This window comes from Dendrobium catenatum, unplaced genomic scaffold (genome assembly GCF_001605985.2).
Source record: "Dendrobium catenatum unplaced genomic scaffold, ASM160598v2 fragScaff_scaffold_1232, whole genome shotgun sequence".
Classification (NCBI taxonomy): Eukaryota; Viridiplantae; Streptophyta; class Magnoliopsida; order Asparagales; family Orchidaceae; genus Dendrobium; species Dendrobium catenatum.
The window spans coordinates 39,675-67,595 of NW_021319694.1; the positions used below are offsets into that span (position 1 = coordinate 39,675).

Genomic DNA, 27,921 nt, shown 5'->3' on the forward strand with positions numbered 1-27,921 from the left:
TTGGTATTTAAAAAAAAATACCCTCTTTTAAAATTTAAAACCGAGAATTTAAATTTAGTGAATTTTATAGAAAATGTTTTTCAACCATAATTTTGAAACAGTAAAACAGAAAAATAAAAAAGCAGCAAAAAATAAAAGACACAAGATTTATAGTGGTTCAGTCAAACACGACCTACATCCACTCCTTAGAGGCACCCTCCAAGTATTGCACTAATACCACTAGTAACTCTCCTTTTGTACCCACAACAATGCGAAGAAGCCTTTACAAACACTCTTTCCACCCCTACCTGGTGCAGTAGAGAACCGTCATCATTTTACATTATCCACAGTGTTGGTAGAGAACCGTCATCTTTTTATACTCCCCCGATGTCGGCAAAGAACTGTCCATCCTTTCACACTCTCCTGGTGTAGGAAGAGTACCCTTTATCCTTTCACTCTCTCCTAATGTGGGCAGAGAACCCTTTATCCTTTCACACTCTCCTAGTGTGGGCAGAGAATCCTTCATCCTTTCACACTCTCCTAGTGTGGGCAAAGAACCCTTTATCCTTTCACACTCTCTTAGTATGGGCAGACAACCCTCGGTTGTTCACACTCTCAAAGTGTCGGCAGAGAACTTGATCTCCTTGACAGATCTTCTTCTCAAGAAATCTAGAAGGATGAGAGAAAAGAGTGAAGTACTCACAAACCAAGAGTAAAGACTCTTACCTTTGAGTGCCAAGTGAAACCTTCACGCTCTAATGGCAAGAAATGTCCTTATTCTCTCTCATACTCTCTCCTTGACTCTTCTTTAAATAGGCATGAAGATCAGTAGGCAAAAAGATTAAGTGGCAGTCTAAATTAGACTATTTATATCAAAGATAAAAAAAAATCGTCCAAAAACTACAAATTTTCAAGTTAACACGTAGTAGATCTTCCCGTACGATCATGGATCATCTTGAATGATTTTACTTAAATGTGTTGGAAACAAACTAAATGTATATTGGTACGAACTAAATTCGTACCTGATCATCATCCCGTATGAACTAGGTTCGTCCGGTAAGAATGGTTATTCCATAGGTCGGTTCTCAAAAACTGCAGAATATCGCCAAAATCTTCAGAGTCGGTTCGCTTCGTCCTGGGATGAATATGGATTCGTCCAGAAAAAATTTTTCCAGAGGGAACTTGTCCTGGAACGATTATAAATTTTGTCTGAACAAAAATTCTCTAGAGGAGATTTCATCCCGGGATGAATACACTTCATCCTAGACAAAAATACTCCAGAGAGCAACTCGTCCTGGAACGAATATAAATTTTGTCTAAATGAAAATTTTCCAGAGAACATTTCTTCTTAGGACGAATACACTTCATCTTTGACGATCAGGACTTAGAAAAATTTTCTTCACTTCATGTTCGTTCCATTGCTCTTACAAGGAGATAACTGACCTGATCGTCCCATACGAACAATGTTCATCCCGTACGATTAGTACAAATTTTTCAAGATCTTCTTAAGTGTGTGTATGTTTATTCAGTCAATTACAATCACTCCCTCTCAAACTTAATTCAAAGAGAAATATAAGCTTTAAATACACAAAGTATCTCATGCTGAATTTGATTTGAAGTCTTCGTAGTCTAGAGTTTGATTTTCCTGAAATATTAGTACACACAAGAGCAAAAATGAACTCTTCCAAAAAGTGTTAGGAGATAACTACACATAAAAAAATAATATTTGAAATCATCAAAACTATAAAAGTTGCAAGAATGTAGAACATGCAAATAGCAACTCTCTTAATATTACTGAGTTTAGTGCAAAACTCAGAGGGCACCTCCGGGGAGTAGAATTGACCAAACTACTATAAATCTCTTTGTTTTTTATTATTGCTTTTGTATTTAATTTCTGCACTTTGATTTCTTTGTGGTGAACTTTGGTTTAAATTTGTGTTTTAATTAAAGAATTTTTTAAATACCAATTCACCTCCCTCTTGGTTAGCCTAGGCTAGTTCATAATGGATTAACATCCCTGTCATACTTTCAAGTGGTATTAGAGCGAGATTCATAAAATTGAGTTTTTTAAAAACTTTTTGAATTTTAATCAATGGCTATCATTGATAATCATAATACTGTAGAAGGGTATTCTATTACCCGACCACCTTTGTTTGATAATATTCATTTTGATTTTTGGAAAACTCGCATGTCTGCATTTTTACAATCAATTGACTATTGCATGTTGATGCTTATTAAGGTTGGTTATACACCTCCTTCTCAAGAAATTAATGACATTAAAACTGAAATTTCTTTCATTGAATGGACTTTTGATGAACGTGATTTAGTGCAACATAATGCAAAATATTTGAACTTTTTTTCTGTTCTTTGAAATTTGAAGATTATTTACGTGTTTCAACTTGTGGAACTAATAAAGAAATTTGGGATAGATTGTGTATTACTTATAAAGTAATCAATTAAGTTAAATAATCTAGGTTGAATATTTTGTTGGATGACTATGAGCTTTTTCGTACGAAACCTACTGAATTAATTTCTGACATGTTGAGTCCATTATAATATTATAGGTTCTGATTCTAAGTAACGTTGTACATACACACTTATGGAAATTTTTTTAACTATTTTAGAGTTTTCTATTTTTGCTCACATCGTCCGGGATGATCAATGTTGACCTACTTTTTCTCCCCGAACAAATTTTTCCAGGCTAGACCAAAGACCCATCCCAATGGGTTTAGGGATTCAAACCGAGTCTGTTGAGCCCTAGCCTGGGCCTTGGGTCAACCTGGTTGATTAGGTCAACTATGGTTGACCAATTAGCCCCCTTTGAGCCCCAAATTTAATTTAATTCAATCAAATCCCATCCAAGGTTGAAACCGACGTCCCCTTTGACCTATTTGACTGGGTTGACCAGGTCAACCATTGACTTGGTCAACCCAAGTCTTAAATAGGTCAATTTTGACCTATTAAGGCTCACTAAAGCCCCTTTAATGATTTTAAATGATCATTGGTATTTTAAAATTCAAACCCATGACTCAAGCATCTAATTTCCCTCCTATTTGATGCTTGATCTCATTCCTACTGTTGAAGGGGGTCTAGGGTGTTTAAATAGTAAAAATTAGGTCTCCTTTAGGATATTTTTCCAAATTCTCTTGGACGAAGCTCCCAAACTCTCTGAGACCTCATGTGAGTATTCATGGAGAGTTCCTACACCCTTCCCGACCAAAGCCCACGGCTAAGACCTCGCCGGCGGTCATCTTCCAGCGAGACCGAGGTTATTTTCCTTCCCCGCTCAATCCAATGTGAATCAAGGCTCGAGCTCAACCAAGAAAATATACGATGATAATCTACAAGCTTAACCGTACCATGTACTTTTGAATCCACTGTGTGGATTGAGGTATATCATGAACCCCAGCTAGAACACATAAAGTTATTTAACATCTCATAGGGTGAATACTAGTCAATGAAAGTTATTCCCCATGATTTTTGGTTACACCTAAATCATATGTTTAAAATTTTATTTGATTTGAAGCACCCTATCAAGAGAAAAATCCAAAATACCCATTAGTATTTCAGTTCGGCTGGAGCTGGAGCCAGACATCCGTCAGGCCGTTAATCGCACGATCAACAGCCCAGATTTGTCTAATCAACGGTCTGGCCTGACCGTGCGGTTCTGTTCCACAGTCCCGCCAGCCACATGGCAAAACCGTGGCCGTCCGCTCAAGCCACACCGATCTGACGACCCGGAGCACGCGCTGACGCGGATTAGTAAACTACGTGGGTCCCGTCGCACCACCGCAATTATTGGACAATGATTCGTGGCGGCGCTAATCATTGGCCCGGGTCCGTGGACCCAATCAGAGCCCGACGCGTGGCCTCCCGCCGCCGCTTTATTTAAAAACTAATTTTAAATTATTTTTAAAACCAATTTAAAATTCAATAAATCATAAAAAATCCTTTTTTGAGCCGAAAAATACGTGCAATATGTCGAATCGTTCATATTCGAATCCTCTTAGATCTAAAATTACATTCACTTAAAAATTTTTAATATATTTTGTATTATTTAAAAAATAGTAAAAATACGCTTTTATTATTATTATTATTTAAATTGTTATTTTAACAATAGTTTTTATTATATTAGTATTTTTATTATAATATTTTATATATAATTAATATTTTTATAAATTAATTTTGTTGTGTTATCATTTATTATTATTATTATGATTATTATTATTATTATTATTATTATTATTAATTATATGCTATTATTTTTTTAAGATTATTTTGGAACCTCGATTGGGTGATCAGTGGGTCTGCCTATATTAATAGAATTTGATGATATATTTTTAATTAGATTATTTTCCAAAATTATATATATTTATAATTATTTTTTAGTATTTACAAAATTACATATATATATGTTAAATCCCATTTTTGGGAGACTACACTACATGAAATTTTAAGGCATAGATCGTATGTGTGAAGAGAAAATCATGGGGGAGGTGGATAGTGATGAATTGAGTCCCATCATTCACTAAATCCCTTCGTTAAGTGGCATTTATTTTTCCTTGTTATCGTAGAGTTGTATGTTGTAAGGGTGCACGCACCATACTTAGTTTTAGAGCCTAATCCATAGGACTCTAAGGATAATGGTGTGTTAACTACTTTTATGTGTTACCTTGGCTAGTTACCTGGAGGGTTAGCTATAAAACTATCAACTTCAAACCCGTTAGCATACGTAGTGATCATCATTAAAGGACAATAATTAAGGACACCGTTTTAAGTGACTTAGAAAATTTCTAGCAGCTAGGATAGTCACTGATATGACATGAAACTTCAATATTTAAATTTAAGTAGATATTATAAACATCTCCAGAATTTTCTAGGAATTTTTAGGGCTTGTTTCGAACCCCTTAATTAACCACAACCCTATTGAACCCTATAAAATGGGCCCCGACACCTTCTAAAAACTACAGTAAAATCCACTTTATACGTCAGTAAAATTACCTACCTTATCATCAAACTCCCCAAAAATTAAGAAGACTTACTCCTACAAATAAATAGGGCTACCTTAGTTTGACCATTAGGTTAGAACCACTTATTTAACCTTAGGTGGAAATTACCTTTTTGCCCCCTAATAATTATTAAAATTATTTAAAATCCAAAATTTTTCCAAAACACTGGAACACCTCCTTATGTCAATTAGTAACCTTTGTAGGTGATTCTAGTTAGCTTGGAGCTGTTTGATCACCGCTAAAATCAGCCCTTAAAGTAGATATATTTAGATAATTCCATTAATTACCAGTCTCATGAAATTTATAACTAATTATAAAAAAAGTCCATTAGGCAAACTCACTTGTATTAGACTACTAATTAGGGTCTAGTATTTAATTAAAAATGTTAAGGATTCACAGAACTCACCTAAATTAGAACGTCCAACTTTTTGGTCAACCCCAGCCTTAGTCTAGGGCCTTAGAAAATTCTAACTTTGTGATAAGAAACTCTAAATCCAGCATACTACATGTCTAAAAAATCAATCTTAAGGTCTAGTATACGCATAAAAATATAGGGAGCCAGACCTTACCCTATTTCTAGGACCTTTGGACCCCACTCACCTAGTACCTAGGAAGGACCCTGGACTTCCAAAATTGGCTAATATCATTGAACTTCAAAATTCAACACCCCAAGGTATAAAACCAAATCAAATAACTAAATAACTAAAAGGATCCTCACATCCAAGAATATTAAACCTAATAAAGTCCTTTTCTAGCCATAACAAACCGTGAACTTAGCCATTTTAACAAAAAACTACCCAGCTTAGGACATATCCAGCCACACCAGCCATACACACACATAGAATTACTATTCTAGGGCACCACTTCTAATACTTAGGCCTATAGGACGGTGTCTTTTATTTCATTTTTCTACTGGTGTCCAGAAGCTTTTATGTTTATCAACTGCATGCTGTAGTGAAAATTGATTAGGTGTGTTTGCTATACTTTTTTGCACTCTGGATATGATAAGTGATGGCACTAGAATCTACCTCTAGGTTAGAGCGATTTATGATTATATTATATATATATATCATTCTTCTTGTAGATGGCCATGCTCATTCTATACAAAAGGGGGGAGGGGGGGCAGTGTCATGATTTGTAATACTATTTCATGCAGGTGCTTGCTCAGCCCCCTTAATAAGATGAAGGCTAAAATCATTAAATTATAACTGCTACAGGTGCTCTAGAAATTTCTTAGCCCTCAATGATTAAGAGCATGGCCAAGATTGTGGTTGTGAATGTGCATTTTTATTTCCTTATATATAAACTGCTTGTGATTTTTATTAGGATAATCATGCAGGTGACATTAGATTTAATGCTTTTTAATTAAAGTAAATTTATTTATAATATTGGTGAGAGTTGTGAAAATAACTCTGAGTTGGGATATTCTTATCCAACTCAAATTCCAAAAGAACAAGGCATCCTCAAAGGGAAGAGTCTTCTTCCATTTGGAAGATCGAGTTGGATGTCTTTAGATATCTAAAGAGAAAAGACAATACCCTCTACAGGGGGAAATTATCACTTTGTTTGGATATTCAAGCCACGACGGATCGAAGGAGTCCAAAGAGGGGAAATCCATGGAGTCCAAAGAAGATAGATCCAAGGATTCCAAGGAGAAGAAGACTAAAAATTTAAAGACTTAAAGACCAATATCCCACTCAAAGTTGCTGGCATCTGTCGTAGGCTTAGAAATCTGGGTTGTTGGAAGCGGTGGCCGATCACTTTACTTTTCTGCAGACCCTAGTTTGTAATAAAAATATAGTTGGCCTATGGACATTTACTTGATTGGTTTATTTATATTGATTGTGTTTATTATATTTATGCAGTAGAAATTGCCTGCTCTTCCTAGGTTTCTTTCTTGCATGTCGTCTTTATTTTTGCCTGGAACTTGTTAGGCTCTTCTAAGGACTATGAAAATTTTTCTACTCATAACTTATATTTAAAATTTACGTTTAAATAACATAGAAATCAAACAAATCTAGGGAACTTTCGGAATCTTCTGGGGTCACATATATATTAATGCATTTCTCTCTCTTTCTAATAAGACACCTCCCTGCCTGTGGGAAGAGTCCGGATAATCTGGCCTATGAGGATGAAGTGCCAGACCTAGGGAGGCCCAATCTTTTCTACAAATTATTTTTATATAAGCCTATTTTTAAACTCCATAGCATATTTGATTTAGAACTTTCAACCAGCATGCATTACATTAATAACAAACTAAAGAAAATTTTAATTGCATTAGTTAGGGGCATTCACCCCACATAAGTCCATGACCAATTAGGATACTCTTTAGATATCGATCATACTTCCAATAACTGTACCACCCACCCATCTCTTATAATTGACTTGACAGCATGGTTTTAAAGTGATTAGGTGGTTAGCTGGCTCCCCAATCCGGGCTGGGGTAAGTCCAGATTTTTTTGCACTACATTAGCTAGAACACGGGTCTTAGTATTGTGTAGAACATTAAGCCCAATCTAGTTTTACGATTCAAGACTACTACACTCGGTCTAGTAGTATGCCTAAATAATAGGTAAGTCTCTTCCTTTCAGGGACTATAAATCCTACTTATATGCGTCATAGAATGATACCACCTCCATCTTTTCTCTCACGTATAGGTCGATTGCCTGAATTTTTTTTCTCTAGTTTCTCCTTAGTACCCTAGAGCCTCCGAATGCTAGTGTGAACCACGCATGTTCATTCAATCCTTCGAACCTTTCTTCCTGTTGAGTAGGACTTCTTAGTCTACACCCTTATGCCAATCCCATTTTTGGGAAGGATAATGTATGATCAGGCTCTGACCTGAGATATAATTAAACAAGGGGGCTTGCGCCCATGGTAAACTTTGCCCCACATCTACTAAACCCCACTCGAGCTGTTGTGTCGGGTGGGGGAAACCCGTGACTGTGATCAGGTCGTGTATATTACTACCCATCAGGTTGCACTAGCGAGAGCTGCTATCCTCAATGGTTAGTGGTATACACGATCAAATCTGTACCTTCTAATTGGCCTGTTCGCACGGTGCTCTTTTGGAGGTCCACAATCAAAAAATTATCGTGGATGAGCAGTCAAACACAAAAACCCTAATTAGGGCATCCTGGTTAAGGAAGCCATCATTAAGCGTATCATCTTGGACGATATTCGTATCGGCCGAGACTATAGTCTCAAATAAGAAAGAATCAGTTGCCATATCTACTTAGGTATCTTTTATTTTTGGACATCATCCGGATGATGTAATATAAATATTCCTAAATAAATTTAGTAATTAAGGAAAGTAATTAAGGTTTGATTTCTAGACTATATCATCTTGGATGATCGTAGGATCGGCCGGGATGATCAGTTCAAAAACTTTAGTTATTCCTAGACTATCAAACATAAGCTAACTTCTATTCAAGGAGATGCTCTAGACCATATGCACCAAATTGAACTAATCATCTTGGTCAATCGCGAGATCAGCCTGGGCGATCAAGTTATTTTTCCATCATCCAAACATCCATTCAGGGTGATGGTCTGGATAATATTTAATGACTTGTACTAGTCATACAGAACGGTATCCTATTATATTAGACGATATGAACAAAAAACCTTCTAATCGTCCCAAATCATCCTTACTAATTGAGATAAATTATACTGATTGTACAGGATGATATTTATATCATCCTAAATGTTAAAGTCAATTTGTTTCAATTAAGAGCTATTCTGAACCTCTTCTATTTAAGACCTCTTGTTCTATCCAAGAGATCATCTTTTGTTGTTGTTCTGATCTGAGAGAGTTAAGAGGAGAGGGAGAGCAAGGGAGAGAGAGAGAGAGAGGATCTTATAAGGGTGAGTTTGTGAGGAGTTTCATAAAGGTTGCTCCAAGCAAGGATACATCATCGTCTTCTTCGGTCATCATCCCTAGTTCCTTCGGGGTTCTAGAGAGGTTTACTTCAACAACTGATCAAGGTTCTCTACCTATTTCAGGAAGAAGCAAAAGGAGTTAAGGTTCTCTGCCTAATTCAGGAGGAAGCAAAAGGAGTTGGGTTCTCTGCCTCACCGGGGTTGGTGAAAAGGAGGTTTCTACAGGCTTCTCTGCCTTGTTGTGGGAGCAAAAGGAGAGTCACTAAATTTAGTGCAATAATCGGAGGGAACCTCCAGGGAATGGATGGAGGTCGAGTTGACCGAACCACTATAAATTTTTATGTTCTTTATTACTGCTTTTATATTTAATTTCTACACTTTGATTTCTTTGCGGTGAACTTTGGCTTGACTTATTGTTTTGATTAAAGAATTTTATAAATATCAATTCACCCCACCCCCACCCCCCTCTTAGTTAGCCTTGGGCTAGTTCATTAGGGCTTCACATCCCTATCAAACTTTCAGTACTATCAAAGACTACTAGATCTAGCTTGGGGACAAAATATATTAGTAAAATATTGGCATATTTTTTTAGTTAATGGCCCCAAATTCCAAACCAAATATTAAGTAGGAAGATAAATAATTTTGGTGTTTTTTTAAAAGGGAATACAGACATAGGAGATAATTCTTGGTACAATGGGGTATTATAAGAAGTATTACAGTTGGAATATTTAGGGAACATGAATAATACGTATCATTTCAATTATGACTGCAAAATAGAGGTACAGGAGTATATCTGCTTTACGGTATAAAAGAAGTAAAGGGGGTAGGAGATATCGAAAGTTTAACCCATTCATCATTGCTAGCCTAGCAAGACAAACTATTTTGCTAATTATCTTAGTAGTTTATGAGGCAAATAGGATTGGCTCATAGTTTTAAAGATTAAACCAAGGGAGTCATTGAGAAAATCACATCATTATCACCAACACATCAAGAAAATCTTATGTTAAGCTTAAAATATCTTACGAATAACATGGATAATCAAATTATAACTAATGAGATTGAGTTGCAGTTAGAATAAGTAGATTTAAATGTAGAGAAAAATCATGAGGAATCTCATAGTGGTGAATATGTGTCAACATATAAAAATGAGTTAACAAAAGATTAGTTAACATAAGGTAAATATACATAATGATTTTTATAATCAATTATGAATTAATAATTTATATTAATAATGTAGTAAATTTTTAACAACATAGCAATAGCTACTTTAATTATTTTATTGTTGCTTTACTTTATATTAAATATTTATTATAACCTATATTGGTAATATTTCATTAATATTTATTGTAGATAGCTTCAGGTGATGAGCCTCATTAAGGATTGATCAAGAACATTTTTGGTAGGCGCAACAAGGTTGCTAATGGCTTAGCCATTAGGTCTATATGTATCGATAGGACCTTTTCTTCTCAGCCTGTCACTCAGAGTAAACCTAGCCTTCCTTTCTCTATTCCGCTAGCCTGTAGTCCAAAGTTTTACTCACTAGACCCATGCTTTCCTTTTCCAGATTTCACACACAGTAATCTTTCGTACCCTTACAACCCCCATTCTCATCGAGGCCCTCTAACTTATCCATATCCACCATATGTCCCAACATTCTATCCCCCACTACCCCCTCATCCCTTTGCATGAAAAATTATTCTATGTGGATGCTGGACACAGCTCTACATTCTTCCACCCCAGTTGTACCAAAGTAAACGTTTGAGAGGTGCATGTTTATTGCACCTAAGGGTGACACAAAATACTTACTATATTCTTAACATGCTACTAATTTTTAAAAATATTTTTTGACCTACCATATGTTGTGCATTTTTTATCTATCAAAGAAACTGACATATAAAATATGAAACATCATATAGAGCAAGTATGATGCTCCTTATACTTCTTTGAAGAAAATTCAAAAAGAAGTGTACATTATATTATTCAGAGAGTTTGAGGTTATTAATTATAAAAATATATATCATATACTATATCTTTTTAATTAAGGTAACAAAAATTATCTATGTTGTCATTTTTTTTTTGTAAAAAGATTTTTATTTGTTGCCCGAGCACATTGATAAATTAGAAAGGATTTTTGAAAGCATGGTGAACTCATAAGAGAGACATGTTTACAAATATTATGAAGTCAGGTGAGCTAACCCTCTAGATTGGTAAGAGTGTATTGGGCAAGCTGACCAGTTCTTAGGGTAGCATAGATAATACTTGGAGGAGGGACAATAATAGACAAAATTGAGCTTTTGATGTTTGGGGCATGGGTTGTTCCCTCATACTGGATGCTTGGTTCCACATATTGAGCACAGTCGATGTTTGGTAAGAAATCTTAAAAAATTTTAATAATTTACTTAGTTATAAATACTAATGTATGGATATTACAGAAAGAACTACTGGGCAGAGTAAAGACAACTGTTGAGTTGTATAGTCATACCCACATGCAACATGAGGACCAAAAATGGGTTGATGAGAGAGAAATGAAAACCTACGTGAGTATAAAAGTTTAATATTTTAGATTCCATGTGTAAATTGATTAATCTTGTAATAACTTTTGTATAATGAGTATACACGGCTTTAAGAGAGCCAACCTGGATCTGTTGAGGGATTTTCTAAAGAATCAGCTGATTTTTCTAACTACCATACTTATTTGTAAGCAATAGGTAAAATGCAAATAGGTTGTGTTTTAGGTTTATACTCATAAGCATATTCATATGAGGGGTAAACATTTGGTGGCTCCAGCTTCTCAACAAGCAGTCAGAAGTCATTATAAAGCTAACAGGTAACTACCCTAACAGCTAAGCTAGATCAAGCCAAAAAATCACTAGCTGACAAGTAGATGCATATGCAAATACAACAAATTTAGTTGTTGGATAAGCTACAAAAATTAAAGAATTACTTCAGTGGAAAGTAGTTAGTATCAGTAGAAGAGGATACAGACTCTGATTAGTATTTTTATATTACTTGGCATTTCTTTTTTATATTGGACATCTTAATTTTTGGACATTTTTTGTTGGATCAACAGAGTATTACTATACTTTATGATTAATTTTAATTTTTTTATTGAATGTTCAAAAATATTTTGTGTTCAAATTTATTATTACATGCAAATAGCATGTCTTTATATTCAATGTTTTAATGTCAATATGACATGCGTAAATATTTTATGCAGGTTTGTTATGTTGTACAAAACATGTGAGGGGGTGCTATTTTTTGTTTTTGGTAAAGGTTTCCAATGAATTTTCCACCAAAAAAAGAGATACGATGAAAATGTACAGTCTTTTCGGAGGATAAATTTCACTGAAAAATCCCACCAGTTCATATCTAGTAGACATTTCCGACAATTTAACCACTGGAACTGCTGACAAAATTTTTCTTCTAAAATTTTTGGCAAAAAAAAATTGCTGGAATGAGTGCTTTGCAAATGATGATATTGCAGCTCAATTCAAAAAGAAATTTTGTTTGTTAATACACTAGAAATATTTCTTTCGATAAATCTACGAAAATTGTTTTTGTTGGAAAAATTCAAATGGAACAAAGTTTCTGATACACGTTTTACCATCGACTAAATTTTCACCAAACATTTACTCGAGATACATTTTTTTTTGGTGGAATTACTTATTTTTTGGTGGATATGGGCCACGATTAATGTGAGGTTTTCCTATAGTGCCCAGTGTTATCCAATTTCATGGTTTAACTTGCTATGATATGAAAATTTTTATTGTTGATGATTTTACTATTGAATTAATAGGTGATATTGAAAGTGATGTTTAAGGTTGTTTTAAAATTTATGGGTTCAATTGGTGGGGTCTTGGATGGTTAATTTGGGCATGGACTCAACCCTGGTCAAATCTATGAACTAACCAATTTGGGCAAAATAATTTAATATCTCAAAATATAGTAGTTATTTTAGAATTTTGAGTTCAAAATGAAAGTAGATATCATAAGTGAGGTTTCCACCAATTTTATAACTTTTGAAATACCTTAAGGTTTTTTTAGAATTTATTTAAAAGACTACAAAGAGAGTAAACACTAGAAAAAGGAAACTAAGGTTTCAAGAATTATGGTTTTGGGAAAGCCCAAAATAGTAAAAAAAAAAAGGAAGCATTGGAAAAAATGATCTTTAAATTGTTTAAACCAATTCTGAAAATGTTCACAAGGTTTGGACAAGTTTTATTTCATCAAATTCTTTGGAACTCAACTAGATTAGGATCTCTTTCACCCTTGGTGACCACTTTAAGAAAGGAAACTATTGGGGAAATGGGTTGGAAAATTCAACTAAAATTTACATTAAAAAGAATAAACTTAGAAAAAAAATAATATGCATTTATTTTAAATAAAATTAAATACAATTACTCAAACAAAGATAAACATAAGGACTCTCTAAATTCTAGTACAAGAGAAGCATAATTGAGAAACCATGCCCTTGGATCTAGCCTAAAAGCTTTCCACTTCAAAATTTAAACTATTTCACCACAAGAACAATAAAATAACAACAAAATTAACAAGCACTGCCAACTTTTCATTCACAAATATAGTCTTAAATACTCCATGTAAAAAGTAATTCAAACTTAGGGGTTTGGAGGGAAAGGGATGGCTAGCCATTACATGTAGTGACCACCCAAGGAAACAACCAATAACTCCTTCTCTACTCCTTTTCCATAGACTATATGTCGACAAAGACAAAAAAATCACATTTTATGCTTACTTCTCTAGCCATTACTTTTGCAACTTAGTTTTCATAACTATATATTTATATCATGTGTCTTTTTTATGATTCCAAAATATTATTGTATTGATTACTATTTCTCCTAACATATATTGGAAATATTGTTTTTGTTGTATTTGTGTGTACTAATATTTCAGGGAAATTATACTCCAAACTGCTGAAGACTTTAAAACAGATTAGATTGGGGTTTATTGTAATTGAATTATGTATTTTTTATATTTTTCTTGAGTCTGAGAGAGTGTGATTGTAATTGGGTAACCGTGCACACACACATTGGGGGAGTGTAAAAACTATTATTTTTAAAACTAATCATGCTATACAATCATAGATCATATGGGACGATTTGTCCAGAATGTTTCTCCAGAACGGAGTTAATCGAGCTATGCCTTAAAATTTTTCTAAGCCTGTTCATACTGTATGAAGTTACCTTCGTATAGATGATATCCATAGTATGAAAATAGATATGAACTAGTTCATCACAAACAAACTCAAAATTTTTTTGAATTGATCATACTATACGATCTTAGGTTCATACAGATGATGTCCAGAGTACAAAATGGTTGCGTATCATTTCATACATATGAATAGGTATATTTTTTTAACTATCCATACCATACGATCATACATATGACATCTAGAGTACTAAATGGACTCATCCATTTTTATACCAAATAAACATGGTTTGGTTAAAATATATCATACTTTACAATATGGGGGTTTATTCAATATGTTATAGAGAGTATGAAATCAGTTTGAACTGAATTGTATCGAACGAATATGTTCAATTTTGAACTGATCGTACTGTACAATTTTAATTCATGCACACGCCAATCAGAGTATGAAATCAATTCATACAGGATTGTACGAGCAAATTTTGAACTGATTATATGTATGATGTGCGATCGAACTATATGATCATGGATGGTCAAATAAATTATTTTTGTTTTTTTGGACTATTTTTTGTGTCTTTAATATTTAAGACTCCTAAAAACTGATTGAAATCAATCCTTCTTTGAATTTTCTTTGAGAGAAAGAATGATAGTGCTTTGGGAGAGTGTTTGAGAGTGTGGATAGAGAGATCTTGCAAGTAAAATTTGTGAAGGGTTCACAAGGTTGCCCAAAGGTGAAGATCTCTTTATAAATTTGTCGAATATCTTACTTACTTCTTTAAAGATGCTTGAGAGAAGATTTTTGGAGAAGATTCGGTTCTCTGTCGGCACCAAGAGGGTGTGGAAGGATGCCGGTACTCTGCGGATATAAGGAGGGTGTGAAAGAATGGTAGTTCTATGTCGACACCAGGAGGGTGTGAAAGCATGACTATTCTCTACCGATACTATGAGTGTGTGAAAGGACAGCGATACTCTAATGACACCAAGAGGGTGCGAATGGATGATAGTTCTCTACTCACACCAGGACGGTGTGAAAGGATGATGGTTCTCTACCGACACCAAGAGGGTGTAAAAGGATGATGATTCTCTGTCACATCAGGCATTGGTAGAAGAGACGATAAGTGTAAGGGATTCTTCTCCTTACTGTGGGAGAAAAAAGGAGAGCCACTTTGGTATAATGTAGTACCTGAAGAGGGAGTTGTCAAGGAGTGGATGTAGGTCTTTTTGGATAGAACCACTATAAATTTTTTTGTTGTTTTTCTATCTTTATTTTTGTTTTCTGTATTTTTAATTTTTTGCAAAGTTTCAATTTTTTGGTAGAAAAGTTATTTTGAAAAAACTCAATATTGTGTTAAACTTTACAAAATTAAATTTTTTTTTAAAATACCAATAAGTTTTTAAATTACCAATTCACCCCCACTTGGTTAGCCTAGGGACAATTAATAGGTCTAATAACCTATTGGAACTTTCAAGAGGTATCAGAGCAAACTTTTAAAAATTAAAATTTAGACAAATTTTTAAAAATGATTATGGCTACTTTTAGAAACCGTGACACACTTAAAGGATATTCGATCACTAAACCCCCATTGTTTGATAACATCCTTTTTAATTTTTGGAAAACACGTACGTATACTTTTCTTTAATCTCTTGACTACACATATGGGATTTAGTATAAGAAGGCTACATTAGATCAACTAGACTTATTGATGGTGTTAGAACCAAAAGATCATTTAATGACAAAACTATAGAAGAAAAAGAATTAGCTCCATTAAATGCTAAATATTTAAATAGTTTTTCTATGCACTTAAATCAAAACACTATATATGTGTCATTACCTATAGAACTGGAAAGAAAAATTTTAAAAATACTTTGTATCACATATGAAGGGACTAACAAGGTGAAACAATCTAGATTGAATATTTTGCTACATAATTATGAATTATTTTGCATGAAACTAAATAAATTAATCACTAACATGTATACTCGTTTCACACAAATTGTCACCTCATTATATGCCTTAGATAGGGAATTAATGAATGATCGAAAAGTAAATAAAAATCTTTATTATTTGCCTACTACTTATGATGCAAAGGTAACTACTATAACAAAATCAAAAGACTTAAATGTTTATTCTAATGACAATCTTCTTAGATCAATAATTACTTACGAGCAAGGAGTGACTCAAAGACAGATTGATTTAGGTGAGAAGCGAAAGGAGAAAAACATAGTGTTGAAAGGGGATGAATCGAAGAGTGATTAGTCTCAGCCTTAGGATGAAGATGACATTGCCTTGGTGATAAAGCAATTCAAGAGTTTTCTAAAAAGGAAGCAAAGGATTAGTAAAGGGTTCGCTGCCTACACTTGGAGAGTATGAATAGCCGAAGGGTTCGCTGCCTACACTTGGAGAGTGTGAATAGTCGAAGGGTTCGCTGCCTACACTTGGAGAGTGTGAATAGCCGAAGGGTTCTCTGCCTACACTAGGAGAGTGTGAAAGGACGACGGTTCTCTACCAACACTGTGGATTTTGTAAAAGGACGACGGTTCTCTACCGCACCGGGGAGTGGTGAAAAGAGTGTGTTGTAAAGGCTTCTCCGTCTTGCTGTGGGTGCAAAAGGAGAGTCACTATTGGTATTAGTGCAATACTCAGAGGGTGCCTCTGGGAGAGGATGCTGGTCTGGTTTTAGACCGAACCACTATAAATCTGGTGTCATTTACTTTACTATTTTTATGTTTCTGCATTTTAATTCTTAGTCTTAAAAACTCTGTGGTTGAAAAACTTTTTCTACAAAACTTAAAAGAAACAATTTTTATTTCGGTTCAACATAATTTTAAAATAGGGCTTAAATTTTTTAAACTACCAATTCACCCCCCTCTTGGTAGCCTTTGGGACATTAACTTGGGCTTAACAACCTAATTACTAGACTCAACAGTTTGAAGTACATGACTGGAGATACGACACACTTTATATTACTGGAAGCCAGGAATGGAGGTAAGGTTACATTGGGAGAAAATACCACTAGGAAAGTGGTAGGCATAGGTATGATTAGAAATTTAAATAATTTTTTCATTGACAATGTTTTACTTATAGAAGGCTTTAAGTATAACTTGTTGAGTATTAGTCAGCTATGTGATAAGGGTTATAGTGTAAATTCTTTTCTACTAGCTGTATAATAAGACAAAATAAAATTGATGTTTTGCATAGAATTTGGGTAAATAATGTGTAAATGCTTGATTTGAATTGTATTAAGTCTTTTAATTCTTTTTGTCTCAAAATAATTTCTGATGAATCATGGTTGTGGCATAGGATACTTTATCATGCTATCATAAAAAAAAATTTAAAAATTATCCAAATAAAACTAGTTAGAGGAATACCCAAACTAGACTTTACTAAGGATCACCTATGTGATGCATGTTAATTAGGAAAATAGGTAAAGTTCTACTTTAATTCCATTAAGGATCTTAGAGTTAGCAAACCATTGGAAATCATTCGTATGGATTTTCTTGGATCGATTAGCACTATAAGTCTAGGAGGTAAAGTGTTTGGATTTGTTATAGTTGATGACTTTTCAAGATTCACTTGGGTTAAATTTTTATTTCATAAGAGTGAATCATTTGAGAAATTTAAAAATTTTTGCACTTGGATTAAGAGGAAATTAGGATTCGATATTTTATCAATTCAAAGTAATCATGGAGGTGAATTTGAAAATAAAAAATTTAAAAATTTTTGTAATGAGAAAGGAATTGATCACAATTTTTTAGCACCTAGGACCCCTCAGTAGAATGAGGTGGCAGAAAGGAAGAATAAAATATTTATTGAAGCTATTAGAGCCATATTAGCATAGTACTCACTTCCAAAATATTTTTGGGATGAAGCGATTAGTACAACTTATTTTGTTCTAAATAGTGTGAATAGTATATCCAAATTAAATAAGTCACCCTATAAATTTCTTAATGGGAGAACACCAAATTTTTTATATTTGAATATTTTTTTATGTAAGGTGTTCATACATAATAATGACAGAAAACCTTTAGAAAATTTGATCTAAAATCTAATGAAGGAATTTTTCTTGGATATTCTAATGTTGGAAAATCTTATAGAGTTTTTAATAAAAGATCTTTAGTAGTTGAAGAGACCACACATGTTGTGTTTATTAAATCTTGTATTTTGAAAGAGCCAAAGTTGGAAGAGGATCATATTAAAAATATCTTCCAAGGATCTAAAAAGACAAATTTGGAAGATGTTAGAAAAGAAGAGCCTTTGCTTAGAGAATAGAAATTTTTCTAAGAATTACCCTAAGAAATTGATTTTAAGTGAACCTAATGAGGGTGTTAGGACTAGGCATGGACATAACAAAGAAGTGAACCATTCTATCTATATATATATGATTAAAACGACTAATATAAACTAAGCACTTTTAAATGAATTTTGGATTTCGTCCATATAGGAAGAATTAAATTAATTTATAAGAAATAATGTTTGGGAATTAATTAAAAGGCCTAAGGATTAAAGTATTATTAGAGTTAAGTGGGTGTTAAAAATAAAATGAATGATTTAGAAGTTGTGATAAGAAATATAGCAAGATTATTAACCAAGGGGTAAAATTAAATAGAATGTATTGATTTTGAAGAAAATTTTTCCCCTATAGCCAGGCTTGGATTAATTAGGATTTTGTTAGCCTTTTCCTTTTTAAAAGGTTTTAAATTACATCAAATGGATGTTAAGAGTGCCTTTTTGAATGGGATGATACAAAATGATGTTTATGTTAAGTAACCTCCATATTTTAAAAAACTCTAAATTCCCTAATTATGTATTTAAATTGAAAAATGTATTGTATGGATAGAAATAGGCACCTAGGGATTGGTATGAAAGATTAAGCACTTTCCTATTAGAAAGATCATTTGTAAAAGGAAGTATGGATATCACTCTCTTTTTGAAAAGGATAGGAGATGACATGCTAATTATTAAAATATATATTGATGACACTTATTTAGATCTATAAATCAAAATCTTTGTGATAATTTTAAAAAATAATGAGTAGTGAATTTGAGATCACTTTGATGAGAGATTTGAGTTATTTTCTTAGTTTTAGCATAAAACAAAATGATGAAGGAATTTTTCTTAGTCACTCTAAGTATAGTGATGACATCCTTAAGAAATATGAAATAGATAATACTAAACCATTAACTACACCAATGAGTTTCTTAGTACAGTTAGATAAGGACCCTAAGAAAAAATCTATTGATAAAAAAAAATAGAGGAATAATTAGATCATTACATTATTTGACTACTAGCAGACCAAATATATTATTCAGTATTTATTTATGCTAGATTTTAATCTGATTCAAAGGAACCACATTTAACAATAGTTAAAAGAATCTTAAGATATCTTTTGGAAACTTAAAACTTAGGGATTTGATATCCTAAGCATAGTTCTTCTTTTAAAATAGTTAAGTATTCTGATTCAGATTTTAGAGGATGTAGGGTTGATCATAAAAGTACATCTAAAACTTATCAAGTTATTAGAACCTCTTTAGTTTCTTGGTCCAGTATGAAACATAATTCAGTAGCCCTATCTACTACTAAAGTAGAATACATTTCCTTAGGTAGTTGTGTGGCACAAATTCTTTGATTAAAATAACAATTGATTGACTTAAGATTTTTTATTGGCATAATTATGATTTTCTATGATAATACTAGTGTCATTTGTATTTTAAAGAATCCTATTCAATATTCTAGAATCGGGCATATAGACATAAGGCATCACTTCATTAGATATCAAGTAGCTAAGGGAAAGAATGAATTGCATCACATTACTACAAAAAATCAACTTGTAGATATTTTAACAAAATCACTGACCTTTGACACATTTAGCACCTTAAGAATTATGTTATGTGTGATTTATATTAATTCATAAATTGAAAATTTTGCAAAATTCGTTTGTTTTGAATATTTATTTAACTAGTTTTTCTTTGTTTGTTTATTTCATTTGTGTTTTTGTTTGTTTAGCTTTGTGTTATTTCGTTTTGTTTTTTATTTTTTTAGAAACATATCATTTGATGTAAAGTGACTAGTTTTGAGAAGATTTTTAGATTATCATGTCCTATTTTCTAAGTTTTCTCTTCATACTGTACAAAATTTTTTGTCCTGTACAAATTATGTAGCTTGTATATAATAGGTTTCTAGTTTGAGTGCATAAAACAAAGTTTTTTTTATAGGAGTTCATATTATACATTGACATCATCGTACTGTATAATATGTACTGATTCGTTTGTAAGAGTGTGGACGGCTTTCTAGTTAGGTTTAGTTATTAATTATTGATCGTACATATGAAATCACATTTCGTCTATACAATCCTTTGGATAATTTTTGTGGGGAACGAATCTAACTACCATTAAATGATCTTTAATATTCTGATCATTATGGATGAATACATGTTCGTATGTACGATCGTATGGTCAAAAAGTTTGTATGAAAGAATGCCACATAAATGACATTTTACAAAAAAGCCATTTGATTTTTTACTGTATTCATTCATATGTACAAATTATTTTCTTTCCATATAATTTTAAAATTGTATATATTATCTAAATTTCATACTGTATGATAGGTGTTGCGGATCTATGGTTTATGATTTTGATGATAGCAAACATTCCTTATTTCTCTACGATTGCCTTATGTGCTAACGTTTCAAGTCCACATGATCAGACTACAATTTGGAACCAGCTCATGATTGGGTAGACTAGGTCTGTGTCAGTTTGTAATCTTTTTCCTTTCTTGAGTCTGTTGTATTTGGTGTGGCATCTGATGATTTATAACTTGGAAGATTTGACATTTTACAAAAAGCCATTTAATTTTTTACTGTATTCATTCATATGTACAAATTATTTTCTTTCCATAAAATTTTAAAATTGTATATATAATCTAAATTTCATACTGTATGATAGGTTGTTTTTCTTTTAATAGAAGGATCTTTGGATATATTTTTCATCACTTTATTATCCATTTCAAACCTTCTAGAGCCCACATCTTAGGAATGGCTAATAGCAGCAAATAACCCCATCTCTCTAAGCGATCCTCTTTTAAAACTGGTAGGGATGATAGCTTTTTGTCCAAAAAAATGATGAATCCTACTTTAGGTTTTTTGCTCCTAAAATCACCCCTTCCCGACTTCTCATACATAGTTATATTCATTTCACTATCATGCCTTTATTTGTTTCAACCTAACTTTCATTTATCCTAAATGTCATCTTTGCCTACCATAAAGAGACATTTCAATTCTTTCTGGCCAATATGAAAGTAAATCATGACCACTCTAGGATTACATTCTTTGTTCTCAAGCAACGAGTAAAAATTACAAGGGAAGATCTTGGCAACTTTCTTCACCTGAAAACCCAAGGGATTAGAGCACATACTTTAACCTCTAGAGGATTATCCAACATATTTTTGAGAACCTCCATTATTCCAAATGCTGATGATTGCTTTAATATAACTCTTTTGTCCACAGTCACTTATTTGATAATGACTAAAAACCATTTTAATGAAGCCCAACTTATTTTGGTATATTTACAATCTTTCTTAGATTGAACTTCCACATCATAAGAGAGAAAAATATGGTCGTAGGACATCTAGATTTTTTATATCTTAGAAAAGAAGTATAATCTTATCCATCATGATCCTCTCACTGAACTCCCTATTTACTTTACTGATGCCTCTTTTCAATCACTTTTTGGGTGGGATTAGAGTTCTGAGAATGATGATTCATAAGAAAAAGAGAGATCTCCAGCTGCATAACCTATACCTATATCTGGACCTAACCAAAATTTCTAACAAAAAATGGTCCAGCGCTTTGATAGATTGGAAACTCATTTTGATTAATGCTTTGATCAAAATGAGAATCACTTAAATAAGTAGGATCTGAGGGTAGTTTGACATAGTGAATATGAATGTAGCTACAATCAGTAGTTATTTTTCAATATTCAACCAACCATCTCCTCCCGATCAGGGCTCCTCTATATTGTTGTTGCTTATGAGTCTTTATGTTTGATGTTTTGTTGTTTCTCCTATGAGTTTAGTGTTTTTATACATTATTTTGAATTTCTAAGATGATGTTAGTTGAATGATATTATGTGAAATGATATCAAATAACAAACATGTTTGGTTGTGCTCCTTAATAATCAATGAAATGGTGGAATATTTTTTTCACTTGTATTGAATTTCATTTCTTGAAATATTTATATTTTTAATGAAAAAATCTTTTGTTGTTCATCAATGGAATGGATTATAAATTACTTTACTCTATAAATTAATTTTATAATAAAATTTAATTTTTCAAAAATTTAAATTAAATTATCACTTGATGTAGATAAGGAGATCAATTTCATGTTCTTATAGATAAACATATCTAAGCTATAATTGTTACAAGATTGATGTCTTATTATCTTTATTTCTTTTTCAATATATTTATTTTTATTATTAGCAGAATTTGAATTTAGATTACTGATATTGGAAATACCTAAAAATTAAAAAAAAAAATGTGCACAAAGCTTGCAAAAAAAGAAAAGATGCACAATAGTTTGCAAAGTGAAAAGATGCACAAAATTTAGTCTAAATAGAAAAGATTCACAAAGTGTGCTACAAATATTTGAAAAGATGCATAATATCGTAAATTAAAAACATTTATAGTGTTCTTTCATTTATTATTCTATCTATAATCTAAATCCATCTAATTAATAATCATATTCACTATTGAATTTAAATTAATTAATCTCTATTTTAACATTTTTATAATAATCATTTTTTATTTAATTTGTCTAGTATGAACAATAAACCTAGTTGACTTTTCTTAACTTAGTTATTCTTTGATTTAAAATTTTTAAATTTGTTTTTTTTTTAGTATGAAAAAGTTAATATTGTATTTACAATTGGTTTAAAATTCTTTTCTTCTTTAACTCATTTTGTTTATCTATAAAAACTTTTCATTTCAAGGGTTCCTCCCCTTTTTGTTGTTGTCAAAAGAGGGAGACAAAAATTTATTTTTAATGTGTATATGTGTGCTATTATGTTGTACTGTGTATTTTTTTTTATTAGTGTTCAAATTTTGTTATGTATGTTTTTGTTAGTTTTCATATTTTTGTTTGAGTTGTTTTTATTTTTACTAGTTATTGTTTTTTTTTTTGTGTTTTTTTTATCTTCGTGGGAATCCCTTATTTTTAGTTTGGCTATTCATTTAGGGCGAGCTAAGAAGAAAATTGCTTTATTTGTTTACTCAAATAATAATTATTTTATGATCATAAAAAATGGTAGATTGTTGCAACTTAGTTTTCTTAACTATACGTTTATATCACATTTAATTTTGATGATTCTAAAATATTATTGTATAGATTAATATTTCTCCTAAAATATATTAGAAATGTTATTTTTATTATGTTTATGTGTACTAACATTTTTGATAAATAATACTCCTAGCTGCTGAAGATTTCAAGACAATTTTGATTAGGGTTTATTATAGTTGAAGTACGTACTTTTTATATTTTTCTTGAGTCTGAGAGAGTGTGATTGTAATTAGGTAATCATGCATACACACATTGGGGGAGTGTAAAAACTTGTATTTTAAACAAATCATAATATATGATCATAGATTGTACGGGATAATTTTTTCAGAATGTTCCTCCAGAACAGAGTTCATCGAACCATGCCTTGAAACTTTTCTAAGTCCCATTCATATTGTACAAAGTTAACTTTTATACATATGACGTCTAGAGTACGAAATAGATACATACTAATTCTTCTGAAATGAACTCAAAATTTTTTTGAATTGATCATTTTGTATGATCTTTGGTTCGTATCATTTCGACCATATGAATAGATATATTTTTTGAATTGTTCGTATTTCATGATCATAAGATCGTACAGATGATATCCAGAGCATAAAATGGACTCATTCATTTTTTATACCAAATGAAATATAGTTTGGTTTAAATAAATCATATTGTACGATATAGGGTTCGTACAGTACGCTATCTAGAGTATGAAATTGGTTCATACTAAATCATACAAGATAAATCTATTTAATTTTGAACTAATCATACTATACGATGTCAGTTTATACATATGCTAATCAGAGTACAAATTGGTTCGTGTAGAATTATACGAGCAATTTTTGAACTAATCGTACGTATGATGTGCTTTAGTATATATGATCCTAGAAGATCAAATTGAAAATTTTAATTTTCTCGACGGTTTTTCATGTCTTTACTATATAAGACTCCTAAAAATTGACTTAAACAAATCCTTATTTGATTTTTTTTTTAGAGCAAGAGTGAGAGTGCTTTGGGAGAGTGTTTGAGAGTGTGGATAGAGAGATCTTGCAAGTGAAATTTGTGAAGGGTTCACAAGGTTGCCCAACGGTGAGGATCTCTTTATAAGTATGTAAAATCTCTTCCTTACTTCTTTAAAGATGCTTGAGAGAATATCTTTTTAGAAGATCTGATTCTCTACCGACCCTAGGAGGGTGTGAAAATATACTAATACTTAGCTGATACTAGGAGGGTGTGAAAGGATGACAGTTCTCTACTGACACCAAGAGGGTGTGAAAGGATGACAATTCTCTGCTGACACCAGGAGGATGTGAAAAGATGTCAGTACACTACCGACACCAGGAGGGTGTGAAAGGATGATAAATTTCTGCCAACACTAGAAGGGTGTGAAAAAGAGTCAGTACAATGCCACACCAAGGATTGGTGGAAGAGAGGATAAGTGTATGGGCTTCTCTATCCTGTTGTGGGGCAAAAAGAGAGTCACTTTGATATAGTGCAAATACCTGAAGAGGGAGTCTTCAGGGAGTGGACATAGATCTTGTTGGATCGAACCACTATAAATTTCTATGTTGTTTTTATGTCTTTATTTTATTTTCTGCATTTTTATATTTTTGCAAAGTTAAAATTTTGTCATTGAAAAGTTATTTTGAAAAAATTCAATATTATGTTTAACTCTATATAATCAGTTTTCTTAAAATACTAAGAGATTTTTAAATTACCAATTCGCCCTCTCTTGGTTAGCCTAGGGACAAACTTTATAGGTCTAGTAACCTATTCGAACTTTCAATTACACTCACTCACTCACACACACACATAGACATGTGGGTCCACTCAAGTCCACACTAGTATACTCTAAATCAATTATAATATAATTATAACAAAAATAAACTAACACATAGAAAATAAAAAAAAATGAAATTTCACAGGTCTTCTTCATCTAGGTCCTTGAATGGGTCTTGATCTTAACAATATGGTTTCCTTGTCTACATCCTAATAGTTGGTTAAATTCAGGGTTTAGATGCTAAATAAGACTTAGAGAGGTCCACTACTGATATAGGGTTACTAATCAATATCCCTAAGAGATCTCGAGGCTAGTCCAAAGTATATTGGATCACGACTAGCCTAATTTGGCCCATGGGGGCCATTTATGAACTAATTTAGGTTTTTGGCTTTATGTTAAATTCAACCTTTAAAAAATGAGGTTAAGCTAAAATACTCCAAATGGCTTTAATAAGATTAAGGAGAGTATTCTAGCAATTTTAGACACCTTTTATGGCAAAAATTGAGATATTTAATCCTAAGAGTTTTATGGAAAACATACTAAGGTTTTAGCTTCTCTAGGGAAAGCCCAAGCTAAGTCCTTGGGAATTCACCTAAAAAAGTCCTATTGGGAAGGAATCTACACTAAGGATGGAAAACTAGGTGTTAGGGCTAGATTCTAAAAGAGTAAAGTTGATTAAAGAATATTAAGTTGATTAATACAACATTTAAACTTACATTATTAAGGAGAATTCCTCTAATACCATAGTAAGGATCATTGAAACCAGCATTGATGATAATTAATTCTTGGTCTAGACTGTAGATTTATTGCAAGTTAGAGTTATTATATGTACTACAATGATAAACATAATTTGTTCAATAAAATATTTATCTTATGTTGTTCTTCAAGAGCGATTAGGAAATTTTGAAAGTAGAACTTCTCTAGAAATAGTCTAAACTTCTACAATCATTTAATGATTACTTTACTAGTGCCTTTTATATTATTTATTTATTTTCCCAAGTAGGAACTACTCCAATTTAATCAGAATAATTTTGAATGAATTTATTAAAAAATATAGCTCCACTAAATAAACATTTCAATTTCTCCATTCAATTGATTGTAAATTTTCTTTGTATGTGCATGACTTTAATGAAAATGATCAGATTGCTCCGAACTTTTTATATTTGGCCTTATTGGATTAGGCAATGTTATAATTTTCTCATCTTGGATAACCATCAAAACACTATCATGAGATGTGTTCAATTGAGTATAATCCTTCCCTTGTATGTATTCATGACATTGCTAAGAAGGCTAAATAGGGCCTTCGTGTGTATATATATATATATATATATTAAACGTAAGGCATAAACTATAGAGAGAAAACGGAAGATGATGAAAAGACAAGAAGCAAACCGCTAATTTGAACTCAACCAAAGAGCCAATTAAAAAGCCCAAAAAGATTTTCATTTTATCATTGCACAACTTAATCATTTTAATTTTACAGCAGTAGCAAATCATTTCATAATCGCCCTTCTGCCAATGACAGTATTCACATGCATTATTTCCCAAATCATCAATAGCAAAAATACATTCGTCGCAGCCGTTAGTACTCTCACCATCAGCAGCAATTAAAAATTCCTCTACCACCGCCACGCCATCGCGGACGGTATCCTCCTCCGCCGTGCTTTCTCCGGTAAAGCTTCGAGCATCTTTCCAGTCTTCATCCCAAGTCCAATTGGGGCTAGAAGAAGCCGACGCGAGCTCATGTATTCTCCACACCGCCGACTCCTGGAGGAATTCCTCTTCTTCTTCTTCCTTTTCCTCCCTTTTTTCCATGGATTCCCACAAACTCAGATCCAGAGTGCTCTTTGGAGAAACCCTAAAATTCTCGCAATTCAAGGCAGAGCTTGAGGTATCCACGAATGGATGGCGTAGAAGTTGTTCCGCCGTCCACCTCTCCTCTGGATTTATCCTTAAGCAATTAGCAACAAAATCCTTCGCTTCATCTGAAAACCATGGCGGAATCGCCGGCGCATCACCGGAAAAACCTATTCTACGGATTCCTCCTGCCGGATCCGCAACGTCCGGCCACGGAGGTTGGCCGGTAACCATCTCTATCACAGTGCAACCAAACGCCCAAACGTCTGCCGGCGTCCCCTGTTCTTGCCCTCTTGCCGCTTCCGGCGCCATGTACATCGGCGATCCTCGTATTTCCCTCTCACTTTCAGATATCCTACGGGCGCATCCCAAATCGGCAATGATGGCCCGGCATTTCGATCCGATCAAGACATTCTCCGGCTTCACGTCGCAGTGGACGATGCCGGAGGCGTGGAGGTAAGCGAGGCCATTGAGGATCTCGAGAGAGAATGATCGGGCGGATTTTTCGTCGAGGCTGCCGCCGCATCGCTTGATTTCATCGGAAAGGGAGCCGCCAGCGGCGTACTCGATGAAGAGGTTGTAGAAAAGGATTCCGCCGGGTCCAGGGGCAATATCGAAGCCAAGGCAGGAGACGACCGAGGGGGAGTTTAGTGAGGAGAGGATACTCTCTTCACGCTGTAGCAGAACGGAGCGAGAGAGCTCAGCTGACTTGACAGCGAAGAGGTTTCCAGAGGTGGCGTCAGCGGCGAGGGAGACGGTGGCCGTCGCTCCGCGGCCGATGGCGGGGCCTCGGAGCCAATCAGCTGCCGCCATTGGAAACGCCTGTTGTGTGTGGCTTTCAGACTAGCTAGTATTTTAAGTTCGAATGAGTTTGCAATAGGGTGGGAGGGGAAGCTTATATAGAAATGGGAAAAGTTTGGGAGATGGAGTGTATAC

General features: G+C 33.3%; 1 protein-coding gene across 1 annotated transcript; it reads right to left on the reverse strand.

The window, feature by feature from the left end:
* Window positions 1–3,619: 3,619 nt before the first annotated feature.
* On the reverse strand, window positions 3,620–27,921 carry LOC110097159 (mitogen-activated protein kinase kinase kinase 17-like). Its single transcript, XM_020823409.2, has 2 exons — window positions 26,521–27,921; window positions 3,620–3,874 (listed from the first exon to the last, which is right to left on the reverse strand). The coding sequence occupies exons 1-2, from the start codon at window positions 27,796–27,798 to the stop codon at window positions 3,620–3,622; spliced, it is 1,533 nt and encodes a 510-aa protein (XP_020679068.2). The 5' UTR covers window positions 27,799–27,921.

What these genes read in the sequence shown, in the direction of transcription:
- LOC110097159 (XM_020823409.2), bottom strand. Translation starts at nt 27,798, where the DNA reads ATGGCGGCAGCTGATTGGCTCCGAGGCCCCGCCATCGGCCGCGGAGCG. An exon ending in TGGTTGAGTTCAAATTAGCG is followed by an intron (nt 3,875 to 26,520) that starts GTTTGCTTCTTG and finishes ATTTAAAATTAG; the next exon opens with TTTTTAAATAAAGCGGCGGC.